Raw genomic sequence first — 14,130 nt, 5'->3', positions numbered from 1 at the left:
ATATGAAGATATTTGTAGTACTTAAGAATCTACTTGTTTTGTTTGCCTTTGTGCATGTTTACTGCAAAAATCTAGTGTATGTTACTTGTTGAGTTAATTTCTGTGTTATCTCTTGTAACAATCTGGTACCCATGTGAAGAGATAGTCTAAAGCATGTATTCAGAATCTGAAAACTTGGGTCGGATGCATAAAATTTATTGAGGTAGCAAACCTTGATGATGTCAATGGTGCTGCCTGTCGAAGAAAGAGAATGTTTTTAATATGTTTTATACACTGTTATCTCTAGGATATCAAGATGATCAAGGGGCAATGTGTGTAGTTTCATCTAGGTCATTGCATGTCATAAATTGTCAGCCACCTTACTCCTTCATAGGGTGGGGTGATGATACGTTAGAGGATAGGACTGTTTATGAGCTACTGGGTAGGGTCATAACGTCATGACAGAGTCCCTGCAGTGGATAGAACTGTTTGTATGCTAAGCCGTAGAGGCTACAAGTATTGGTCTTTCTCTACCCCCCCTCCCAGAGTTAATGGCATGTGAAAATCTGGGCTTTCTAGGCTACAATACATTGTTTGGCTATAGTCAGACCAATGAAACTGACGTAAAACTGACAGATACAACATGCTCTTTAAAAAGTGCAGTGATTGATTAGTCAGGGGTAAGTGTTGTTAAAGTGAGCATTCTGAAAATCTTTATGAAATATGCAGTACTGTTGTTGGTTCATCTACACAGATCATCAGAAAACTTTATTAATGCTAGACATGTTTTGCTTCCACATGAAAAGCATCTTACCATGACACATATTGCCTCCACCCCCTCCCTGCCTCCTCAAGGGAGTAATACAGTTTGACCGTGTGGTTGAATAACAGGAAAACTCATCCAGAAATATCATAGGTTCAGATTTCAATTGTTATCTTATTTGAAAGAATTATGTTGTCACCAATTAAGAGTTTTTTCTGTTATTGTCCTGTCTGGACTCTAGGGGGTAATGTAGTTTGACTTTGTAGATAAAAATACTGGAATATCATCCTGAAATCTCTCAGACTCAAGATATCAAATGACATCTGATTCCAAACCACAGTATTGATATTTATATTTCCTGGGTAGGGTTTGCAATATGACAATCTTAATCAATTCATGAAGGAGAGATTTATATCAGAGGACAAAATAAACCAAATTATTGGGACAAGGAAATTTAGAACTTACAGGAGATCATTTTATTACTCATTTAATGAACTAGAATAGAATATGCTCTCCATGGTACAGGAGTTATAAGGATTAGGCGAGAAGTCGCAGACATAATTTCGAAAATGGATAGAAGTTCTTTGAAGTATATAATTGGGAAAATGATAAAGCACAAAATTTACTTGCCAACGCAAAAAAATTCGAGCAGAGATGAAGAAGTTCTGACACTACTTGTGATATGTTTGATTGTAAAGCGTTACTTTGCAAGAGTCCAAAATAGTTTTGTTAATTTTTCATGCATTTTAAAGAGACATGTCAAATAATAGTTTCCAATATAAGCAAGTAAAAGCTAAGCAGTACCACAAATCTTACCCAGGTACTGAGAACTTTGGTGACATTGTCCACTGGCTATCTGATTGATGTAAAATTTGATTATATCAAAGGAAATTAATGTGATAGAATTAGGAAGGAACAGCACTTGTGATGGTGGCCTAAGAAAAGTGAATTTTAAGATGAAACTTCTGCATTCAAACCAGTGGGGGAAATCAACAGGTACTATGGTGTAGTACCTCTGGTGGGTGAATCTATATTGTATCTTGTTATCTTGTTATGTATGATCGCACACTTATATTCCACATTTTATTAATCTTCAAATGATTTCCTTGACACACAGGTAGTGGAATTTTTAAAAGTGGTAATAGAAGAACCAGGACTCATTGGTTATATCATATGTATACATAAAATTGAAAATTTACATTTGAGCAGTAAAAATATAATGAATGGATGACGCTGAATTTAAGTAGTAAACATCTTAGCTAATGTTTGAAAACGTTCAGGATATCTAATGATCTGTCGTTCTTACAACCATTTTGTAGGCTGGTGAAAACTGAATTATCAACTTTACTGGCTGTAGCCTAGTCGGCATGTTCCATGCAATTTTCTCTTTTAAAATATAACGCCATCCATTTTCTTAAAACAATATGAAGCCATCCAAACAATATTTCTTCATGATTTCGTTTTTGTTATTATTGTATTCTCACAATATTGTTTTCTTTTCATCTGGCAAATATCATTTAGGTATTTGGCATTTGAAACCTTTAGAGAACATTTGTGAAGTAGGTCTGTGTTCATGAATTGAACTCTTTGAGACTTAATGCCATTAATTTCCTTGAGAAAATATGGGTTTTAAAGATAATTACAGAGCTAAAAGGTCATTACTTCTGATTATCATTCCTAAAATACCACATTCTCTGAGATTTGTCAACACATTAATCAAAGTCTTTACAGAAAGTGGCATAGAGCCTAGATAGCCTCTGGGTTACTTGTAGGTGAACTCTTGACACCCTTTTTAAACTCTTAAATGCTAATCCAAGATTGCTAATTTAATCCAAAGAGCTGTGATTAATAGTTATGTACTTGTACAAGGGAATGGTAGTGGGATTAACCTGATAAATATGGGATTCTCTATTTCATGTAAACCACTCGGTTCCCATAGACAACAGATTAAAGAAAACAGGGAAGTCAATATAAACAATCTGATAAAGTTTGGCAGGATAAAAATAAAGATGTAGATGATAGAAAAGATTTAATCTACCCAAAAGAAATTAATTAATTGAGAAGTATTGTTGGTATGAGGTTGAGATGGTGATGAATTATATGGAAGGAGAAGAATGAAGCTTGGGAATACGTGCACCCAAGTTAAAGTGAAATTTTAAACGAAATAATGTCACTTAAACTGGTGCAAAATGGGATCATGAAAATTGTATGGTATAGAGAGAGGGTAACTGATGAGAGATGAGGATATGCCAGGTAAACAGAGATAGCATTCAAGAAATATGAAGTGCTTTTTTTTACAGATAAACTCAAAACATGCAATCTCCCATGATATACTATTGAGCCATTCAGTGTATTCAAGGCATCATGATTCTAAAATTGAAATACATGTTTTTTAATGTAGAATATCACAATTTTTTTTCTATTATGAGTGATATAATTAAGTGTGAATCTATTAGAAAATTTCAGAATGTTTTACTATTAGTTTGTTAGTGCTAGATTACTGAAATAATTACTTTAAAAAAAATTGAAGTCCTGCATATATTAAATTTTTGCTTTATATATAGATGCCTAATATGGATTGCACCAATAAATTCATCATATTTGTTATGTTTATTATCATACTTTTATCTTTTGATAGGTTTTAAGGAGGACATGGTGAAACAGATATTCAGAATCATTGGAGCTGTACTTCACTTTGGCAATGTAGAGATTCGACCTGATCAGCATGAAAGTAGTAAGATTGAGGTATGTCAACAAATCTTATTGATCTCTATTGAATGTTTCTTTCTGTATAAGATTTTTCTTTGTGTTTTATGAGCAGAATACATGTATAATGTCAATATAGTTTAAAGGCCATGTTTCTCTTTTCTTTTGTGGAAAATTGCTTTCAATTTGTATGACTTGATATATCAAATCTCAGCTTTAAATCTGAAAAAAGATGTGTGACTGAGGCAATATAAGTGATATACAGTCCTCCTTTCTTGTAGTGTTATGGCAGCCATGTTTTCCACTCACGTGATCATTTAACTCTGTTTTGGTGATACCAGGTTTTTTTGCTTCAGTAACACAGAGTTTGCAATCAAAATCTAAATTGCAGTTGCTGATCAATTATTGTTGCAGCATATTGTAGTCTAAATAAAGGGAACCAATGAAAACTTTCTTTCATAGTTTTCAATTCATTGCAAATGTGTCAAAGATGTTATTGGTGATAAGATCAGATAAATGCTAAACTTTATCTGAAAAACAAGATCAGTCTGTTGCCATGTCATGCTTAGGGTTAGGTCATACACTACTAACTCCATTAGCTTTGAGTGGGGCTGACCACTGAAAACTTATGCTTCAGATAATAATCTTCCTTTTCTCCATGAAACATGATCTGATGGAGCTCCAAAATGAAATTACTTGGCCTATATCTCAGGAAATTTTCCTGCCCTTCTTCAATTGACAAAATCTAAATTAGGAACAGATGAATGCGGGATGCATGAAGGTATTGAAGATGAGTCCAATTTGGAAAAGATAGGAATCTTTTAACTTTATGAGATGATCGGAAGTGACTAATCATAATCTGCATGATTTGGACATTTGTTAAATATTGCATACATAGAAAAAAAAATATTTCCTTAGACTCATGTTTAAGATTATTATAATTCAATACAGGAGAGTTGAATATCCTGACAATCAATCTATTATCAGATAGCTGGCAAAGGATTAACTTTTATTAGAATGGTCATTCTAATAGCTGTCCATGTATAATTCTAAAACATGAGAGGTGAAAAATTATATCAATGTTGAATAGAGCTCTGAAAACTAAATTATTTTGGTGTTAGAACTAAAACTTTGTTGTGCATGGACAAAAAAGTTAAAGTAATGTCTGCAATGTTTGAAGAGCATAGCTTATTGATTAGGGCTGCTTCCATTTTATATCATGTAAAATTTGTTTGAAGTTTATGACCGACAGTCTGATCATACTTTGAGAGATGTTTATGAGTACCCTGTGTGTGATTACGTGTCAGCACATGTCCTGAAGAGATGGCTAAAACTGATAAAAACTCAATCAATTCCAACCTTTAGTAAAGAAGAGCAAGCATGTTGTTAACATTATTTTGGAATAAAGAACATGTGGTAAATGCAGTATGTTTTCATCTGATGTGTATAGATAAATCTTTCCTCTTTTTTAGTAGGTTTCCATTTTCTTCTTCTTTTAATGCGCCATGAGCATCTTTTTATGATACCGGTGCATTACAAATATTCATATTATTATTATTATTAATCCATGGCGATGGTAAACTTTCATTTTCCTGATCAAATTCTGTTTCCTGATGTTCTGGAATAGTTTCAGTTTCATCATCCAAATATATGTCTTTCACTCCTTCATTGTCTCTTGTTTCCATTCCAATAATTTTTCCTGCCTGTTTATTTAAAAAAATTATCTGAAATATTTCATTATTCAACTGAACCTTTCATTTAAAAAAATCTCATTTCCACCTATCAACATTATGTAATTTCTAATGTATTAACCTACTTTTCTATTTTCTCCTCGTATGTGTTGTCATTTAGAAAATAATATGAATCTCTCTTTTTTGCATAAAAATTTCCAACTAAAAAATGGTTTAATTTGAATTATGTAATTTTTAAAAATCTTTAAAAAAATATCATTTTATAATATGTTAATATCTTACATATATCATACCTCTACCTCTTCAGCATTACTAGAATATAATATCTGTCTGCTTTTATTCTAGGTTGAGAATGAGAGCCTACCAATCCTGTGTAATTTACTTGGTATTGAGGAAGATGCCATGCGGAAATGGCTATGTAACCGGAAGATCGTCACAGTACAAGAGGTCCTTACTAAACCACTCAGGCGTGATATGGTAGGTTTAAAAAAAGAGTTGTAGCGCTGGTCAGCTCAGAGCATGATTGTGCATGATTTCTTCTCTAATGGTAACAAGATAATTGATGACCCAATTTCTTGGTTATTTGGAGAACATATTTGAAATTGTATATGCACATGCCAGTGTCTTGAGTCTGTCAATTTCTTTGCTCATTTTCCTTACATTGATCAAGTCCAGAGGTTTTGAAAGGAAAGGCACGGCTTACAATCATTAAATAGGTCAATTCTGCATTCATCACTTAAACTTTTTTTTTTCCATTTATGATAGTCACAGATTTGATAGTAATATAATTTCTCAATAAATTACCCATTAAGGGGGCCCTGTCATGAAGCAGTTGAACTTGATTCCATTTTGTTGATGATATCCTTCCCAAAAGTTTTATAGAATGTCCCTTCTATCATGTTTTTTCTAGGTATGCATGGGTCATGTTCCATTAGCATGTTACTTTGTGCTTCGAGTGATTGACTTGAATGAAATGATATGGGGGGTCTCCCATAACTTTTCAATATCATTATCAACAACTTTTAGCACATTTTAAACTTTTCTTCATAGTACTGGCTTTAGGCTGAATGGCCACTATTGGGGGAAGAATTTTGATGGAAAAAACTTTTGTTGGTAAAAAAGTCTAACAAACAGCAGATGAAAATGTGCTTTTCCACATTCTCTATCATATTTGATAAATACATCACCTCAAAATTTCAGTCTTTTTAAAAATCACTTGATTCACCTGTTTGATAAATAAACTAAGAAAATTTATTTGGTGATCATATCACAGAAAAATTTGAATGCCAATTGCATTTATGCAAGCAAATGGAGTATATATTCCCAACACTTTGTACTTTAGACTCAGGCCATCATTTCATGTCGGAAGGCTATAGCAGCCAGAGTTTTCATTTTTCTAACAGGTGATAGGTAGAAGTAACTTTTCTCCACCAAATGCCGGGGTCCAAGGCACCCCTAATTGCGGAAATAAATGCGAGAGTAAGATGTTTATCCATTGCGTAGGGGAAGTTTTCCCAACTGTTATCAGTTTCTGGCTAAAATGAGTGTGCTGACAGCCCGTCTAAACTTTCCTTCGTCTCCACCGCCTCTCCAAAGACCTTTCTCATGCTTGTGAAACTCAACGAGTGTAAAATTGACGGGAACCACGGCCATGTTGGAAAGTGCAATCAGTGAACGATGCAAGAGCATTACTAGATCAGTGAACCCCACCAATCCATGAACTGATCACTGCGCTTCATGTCTCTCGCTGTCACACCCTGCGCATAGGTGACAGCTGGGTATCTCATTGATACTCAAATGCCATGGATTGCGTCAGCTGGTTAATGTCACATCAGTACATCGTAACTTGTAGAGAAAGAGGGATAAAATCAGGGTACTGATAATTGATAAATGCCACCGATGCTATTGGGAATAGTTGGCTTCATTTCTCAATTTATGGTTTTGAACTGTTCTTTCCTCCGTCTCACAGCTGACAGAATGAAAGGGAAATGATAATGGAAACCATACATTTGTGCATGGAAATATATAGCTGCTTCGTATATTTACCCCCTTGTATATGCATCTTGTTAATAGTAAAAAAAATTGGAAAGGAGTTCATTGTTCTAAAATATACCATACTTTAAGTGTTGATTAGTTTAATTGTACTTTATTTCATTCTTCCGTCATGATTTTTTGAATTCATAGTTTTCACCTGTAAATGAAACGCTTTGAAAATATTACTTGAAGAATGCCATGTCACCTCATACCAAGGAGGAGTTTCACTAATCAATATTGCACATCCCCCCGAGCATGACTTGACCAATGCGATGATTCATTGTATAATGCACGCAACTGTGAATTTAAGTGTAATTTTAATTTACACTTGAATCTATAAAACCAACCAGGTCCCAGATGCCTTTGCCTCCATTAATTTCCAAAACATTAATCTATGATTCAGTTATGTAACTCAATTCATATGAACTTGATCCCTTCCATAAACTTGACTCCAGGTTTGATTATCTCTGAGTCCTATAAATAGTTGTGTGAGAGATGCCATTAGGTAGGAGACGATTGAGACTTGCGTTCCTACCGTGGCTTCCAACCTGGAAATGCTCATTTCCTACCAATCAAGCTATTGACTCCTATCTAAATGACACCCAAATGCTTAGAGGCCTACGTCTCACTGACTTGTCTGTATACCCCAAACCAGGCTTTGTATTATGTCAATATCACATATCTTACAGAATTAAAAAACTTTTAAGAAAGATATCAGTTGCAGAAAGATTAATATACTCATCAAATCAGAAGTTGGGAGGATTTGATTAAAGCAGCATGACCCATTTTCTGAAGTATAGTTTAACATTTGTAGGCCATGATCTAAATCTGTGCTAAAGTTATGGGAACCCTAAATTTCAATTTTTTTTAAACAATGTTATGTATCTTGTATTCACTGTGTTATATCCCCATGCTGTAATAATAAAAAAAATATTCCCCTGGGAATTTAGCACCAAATATACCAACAAATTGAACCTCAACTTTCAGAGCTTAGTGTCATAATATGCTATTCACAATTAAAATACAACTTTAAATTAAGAGTTTAAATCAATCGGACACATGAGTTAATGACAAGGAAAGTTTGAAGTTGTGTTAATTTGAGACATGTGCCTTGATGTTTAATCTTTAGTTACATGTATCAAGTTCCCATAAAATGGTGCTTGCTAATGATACCATACCTTTTCACATTAACTTAGCAGCATATTAACAAGCTCTTTATATTCACAGTATGGCGTGTGATTTTCTGTGTAGAAAGTTCAAGAATTTGTCATGTTTGTGGCAGATATCAAAGGGAAGAAATAGCAGATTTAACGTGACACATTTCCACATTTGCCTCAACATGGTTTGTGTAACTTTTATAACATTAGCATTTCATGGTATGGGGTGTAAAACATGTTGAATTGGAATGAAATTACAGACTTCTGGAAACTGATTAATAAATGCAGCAACTTACATGTACCATGGGAAAATTTCCTGAAACAAATACTAATTTGCACTGACTAATATTTTTAGCTGTTGCAGATCCTTGCCTCTGATTGGCCGAGAGCAAAGCAGTCTTTAAAAATCACTGACAAATATTTCCACAAAACGCTTGTTTTATTTGAAGATGTCATTGACACATAAGGGTATACTCTTCAATAAGGCCCAGTTTTAGAGGAAAGAGTAGCTAAGGTCAGAGTTTGATGAAGTGTTTGATAGTATCCACTGTAAGCTGTAAATTGATGATAATAAAACTGACCTCATTGTGTCAGACATGGGAGTTCAAATACAACTAGTTATTAATCCTGGTCAAAGTGTAATGGTAGATTGAAAATGATTGAAAACAGGAGTCCTCTTATGAATTATGAGGATATGAAAATGTGGACAATACGAATGATATTTTGATATTACAAATGACACACTGCAGGTTTTTGTTATTAATCCAGAAACATACTTTTGAATGAGAACATAAGTGCAGGGCAATATAAATTATTTATATAAAATATATAAGTACATGTAACAGATATTAGAAAATAAAAGAATATGAAAAAACTCACTGATTAATATCAAGTTTTGGATAGTTAAATGCAAATATCTTTCATGAGAAAATAAGTAAGCAGAATGTAATTTTACTTTCTATAAACTTAAATTCACATTCATTTATACATGCATGTGTCAGTGCATTTGTCATTATGTCTCTACTTGCTCTATTTTGAGCAGGTCTTGTCTTTTTCTAATTTTCTAAATTCTTTAAAAAAAGTCACACACTTCCTATCAGCTTCATCCTGCAGACATTGATTGTTGATTTTACTGCTTAGTGAAAATCCTTCCTGATCTATCTTACCTTACATCTCTATTGGAATAAAGAATATTAACTTTTAAGTCTTTGCCGTTATGTGGTTTGTATAGATGGAAACGAATCTTCATTAACAGGTCGGCAGAAACTTGATTTCTTGGGAAGTTGTTCATTTCAGGCTTGATGTGCAGACCGATCTCAGATTAATCTGATTCTCTTACTACAGAACATCCAAAGGTTGATGGTTTAGGAAGCGCGATTTACCAGAGGTGTCAAAGGACATGCATTTATTCATGCTTCGGGGGTTGCAGAAGAGATGGTATTGATAAGAATAGAATTTAAGGGAAATGTTGCATTTTCATTATTTGGCTTTTGTTGTACGGAAGGCATATTTTTATTTGGATTAATTTATTTCCTTCTTAAAAACATGCACATGTATCTTACACGAAGCATTTTGAACGATTAATTTTTATGTTAAAAGAGTGAGATATTCTCGCTTATATACTGAAATGCATCTGGCTTTACAAAAATGGCTTTTATTGTGAATGTTTAGGAATTATCTTGTCTATCAAAATCTTCAATAACAGTTGGCCAATGAATGACATGGACCTACAAAGATGAAAACATCCAGAAATATTGCACAATCAGTTAGAAATTTGTAATCATAATCTGTAAAAGGGGGTAAATTTTGCTTGAGAATTTGTTGTGAAAAAATATTAAATTATTAACAACAATAACAAGAGAAAAACATACCTGCCAACATTTGAAAATTTGAAATAGGAACACCCTTGGACGGGGGTCCAGGGGCGGCGTCTCTGACGGGGTTTTCAAGGGGCGGATCGAAAGAAAAATGGCATTCTGGAGGACATTGGAGGCTTTAAATGATACCAGAATTACACTCTATACATATATAAACACACCTGTAGGGTCATTTTATGTCTCTAATGGCCCTCCATAATTCCTTTCAACTTCAAGCCATTTGGAAATTTGAAAGAGAAACATTTTGCAGTCCCTTTTGGTGGACCAACAGCAGTGCCCCAGCATGCACTCCAGATAGCAACACCCCTGAAGGTACAGGGTTTGAAGATATTGAGAACATGATTGTGGGTTCTAATTAACACAAAAACTATATTTTCATCAATGTTTTCTTGCAAACTTACATACTTATGATGACTTAGATGAATGTGCAAGGTATGTTGCACGTTTTGCACTCCTGAGAATATCACTTGGGTAGCTTGATGTGCTACACTCTCTCCCTCTGCTCTGCATTGCCATCTTGTGGCAGAGAAAAGCTCCAAGAGTAGCAGTACCAAGACTAGCTCTTTGTTTAGTTTTGTTCTTCTCAACTACAGAGAAAATTCTTTCACAGTCACTGTTACTATGGAAGATCACTAACACAGCTTTCATCACTGATGAAAGGATAGCATATTTATAGCAACCTTTCTGATCTTTCAGTTGGCTAATTTTATGCCACTTCACACCAATTCTCTCACTTTCTTCACTGATAGCAGAAACTCCCTCATCAATTTGGTAGAGGTTAAACTCTGTCTGCACTATATCCATCTTTTCAGGAGGTACAAGGTGGAATCTGTCAATGAAGTATTCTACAGACTTAAACTTTCTGTCAGCCCTTTTGGAAATATCCAGTATTTCTGCATTAACCAGCACATCATCATTATAAGGGTTTTTGTGCAGCATGTATGTAGAAGAAGAAATGAGAAAGCTCTTAACACTGGTGTAAAATGCTGGCAAGTCCAATCTATCTTTATTGTCACAAAGAAACATTTTACACTCATATCCAATCTGAATATCCTCATTATATTTATGAATGCTCTCCTTCTCCAATTCAAGCTTGGTAATATCAACAGCTTCAGTGATAGCAGAAGGCTTGGCAAACTTTGTTAACAGCGATGCCAGCTGGTCAAGCAGTGTTCCATGAATTCTATGTATCTGGGGTTCATCACTTTGTAGAACCTGACAAAGTAAAAATGAATACATTAGAGACCATTTAGAGTACATGCATCTACACAGGATATAAGCCTGAACTTAAACACATAAGAAAAACTCCTTTAAATGTATTTCTTTTACTTCTATGCAAATTGTATCTATTTACATGTATGTTGAAATCTTGTACCGATATATTTGTGTTTTCTGCCTAAAGAATGTAAAGAAATAAGCTTCAACTGAAAATAAAAATTATTGTTTTGTGCACAATAAACTGAAGGAAAAAAAATGACCTTTGACCTTGATCATGTGACCTGAAATGCACGCAGGATGATCAGTGATACTTGGTTACCCTTATGTCCAAGTTTCATGAACTAGGTCCATAATACTCCCTAAGTTATGACATTTAAAAAAAATTGAACATATTCTAAGTTCATTGACCCTAAAATGACCTTTGACCTTGATCATGTGACCTGAAACGCACGCATGATAACCAGTGATACTTGATTACCCTTATGTCCAAGTTACATGAACTAGGTTCATATACTTCTTAAGTTATGAATATGATGACATTTCAAAAGCTAAATTTGGCTTGGTTAATGAGATTTCAATGACGCCCTCACCGGCAAGTGGCACCTTAGTCTCGCTCTGCTATGCAGGCAAGACAAAAAATAAATAACTCTTCAATAAAAAAAAAAGGTGTTGAACGATCTAAAATTCTTTCTTTTTTTAAAATATAAAATCAACTGATCTGGGGGCCGGACTGCGAGCGCAGGCGCAGACCCCACTTTTGAACCATTCATTCATTTCATCTTTCTCAAAGTCAAACAAACCTCAAACTAAAGTCATGAAAGTAGAACAGTCTAAATAGATCAAATGAAAGAGAACCTCACTTAAATCCAAATATCATACTTAGGATTATAAAATCTTTTGTATCCGCTGTGAGAGGGATATATTTTCATGTTGAAATACGTTTTCGCATTTCACACTGTTTGCTGGATAGCCAATGCCATGCCATGATGGTAGACTTGGCCAAGCACTTCACCATAAATCACGAATCACGACGCCCAGAGTTGCGGCCAACACAAGGCCTATCGAGCCGCTCGCACTGGCGATGCTTTCAACGACTGCGCGTGATTTAACTTAGTGACAGAGCCAGAACGAAAAACACATTTACAAAGACTCAACATACGAAAAAATATACGTGTAAGGGTCCAAACATAAATCATCACACAAATAAAAAGAAAGTAACAATGACGAACCTGTTTTGGGAGTTCCAGCTGTAATCACGGTTCACAGTCACGACTTCGCTGCACTTGGATATAGGCGCTAGACTGTTTACCATTTCTTTAAATGAACTACATCAACGCCATGATCGTGTCATTTACAAAAGAAAGGATACCGGTCTCGGAGCCGTGTACACGGACAAATAAGCCATCGGGGCTGCGCTGGCGGGAAACCCATCAATACCTGCACATTCAGGGGATACTGTTGTGCGAGAGAAACGCATCGCGGTGGCGAGAATATCTCTCAGCCCGCCAACTCGCTGGATCCTCGCGATAAATACGCCAATTAACCTCGATTTCGGGTGGATTTGGTTTAAGACAAAATCTCTCCTTCAAAAATTGAAAAAAACGGGACATTCCGATTTTGGGGGTCTAAAATTTCGAAAAATCGTATTTTTCCGTTTTAATCGGGACAGTTGACAGGTATGGAAAAAAAGGATATTCTGCTGAAGAATTCATGTACTACTTTCCAGTAAGATGAGACAATTTTCAATAGAAAGTAAGGATTCACATTTGTTATGGTTGTTATCATGATCTACACTCAGATTTAGGATAACTTGGTGTAGAATTAGACAGTAGATTTTTGCCTGTGAGCTAAGCTATTTGTATTGCCAAGTTCATATAATTTCTTTGAACAAAATAAAAGGGGATTTTTCTGTTTGATTTTTTTTTACAATGAATTGTAATTGAATCATTTCCTTTATCCTTTTTCTTAAAAACACAAATCCATTATTAAAAAGATTTATTTTGTATATGTATGTGCAAAACAATACTTTGCTGAGCATGTAATTTGTTGAACAAATATTCAAAGTCGTGTGAATGGTCTATGGGCTACCTTGAACTTGTAGAACATATTCTATAGGGATTCAGTCCTTTCCCCACAAGCATGGTGATTTGTGCTCATGCAAAGACGGATTTAGAAGGAAGATATTTGTCTATTTTTGCAACTAAAAACGTACACATGATTTTTACTAACCAATTTGGAGTTCAACAAAGTCACATGTTGGATCAGAAAGTTGAATTAAACTTCTTGATTATGTTTATTTTGTCTCAAATTCATGAGCAACTCTGAAAATTCGGTTAAAGCTAATTACATTTATGTGAGACCAATTTTTAGTATTACGTTAACTGTTAATAGGACTGTTTAACCAATTTGGAATATTGGGTTAAAGTTAGAAGAAAGGTCTACTATGAAATGATCTATTATTAGAAGACCTGGTGGGTGGAAATACCATGTGTTTTGCAATGTCTATAAATAATACTTGTTTTATTTGCTATTAATATCTTGAGAGTTGGACAAGTTTCAAGATATATCTGTAACATTATGCTTTGAAGTGACTTCCTACACACATGTTCAGTCAATTTTAGGAGAGTTTTCAATTATTGGTGAATGTTACTGGAAGAAGAAAGCGACATTGATGTATTGAGATGGTCGTTCATAAATTGATAAAT

General features: G+C 34.5%; 1 protein-coding gene across 2 annotated transcripts in view; it reads left to right on the top strand.

Annotated features, from left to right (window-relative positions):
* Positions 1–8,683, top strand: part of LOC129257599 (unconventional myosin-Va-like) — a 50,556-nt gene extending 41,873 nt beyond the window's left edge. Inside the window, exons 9-10 of one of the 2 annotated variants that reach the window (XM_054895966.2) lie at positions 3,381–3,487; positions 5,485–8,683. In XM_054895966.2, the coding sequence (XP_054751941.2) occupies positions 3,381–3,487; positions 5,485–5,640 (263 nt within the window). In that variant the 3' untranslated portion in view covers positions 5,641–8,683. The remainder of the gene's footprint in view (positions 1–3,380; positions 3,488–5,484) is intronic. The other variant, XM_054895967.2, reaches the window with a different exon arrangement.
* The last annotated feature ends 5,447 nt before the right edge of the window (positions 8,684–14,130 follow it).

The sequence above is a fragment of the Lytechinus pictus genome, chromosome 3, assembly GCF_037042905.1.
Source record: "Lytechinus pictus isolate F3 Inbred chromosome 3, Lp3.0, whole genome shotgun sequence".
Classification (NCBI taxonomy): Eukaryota; Metazoa; Echinodermata; class Echinoidea; order Temnopleuroida; family Toxopneustidae; genus Lytechinus; species Lytechinus pictus.
Note: the sequence above shows the minus strand (reverse complement) of the source record. Positions and strands in the feature narration are given on the sequence as shown.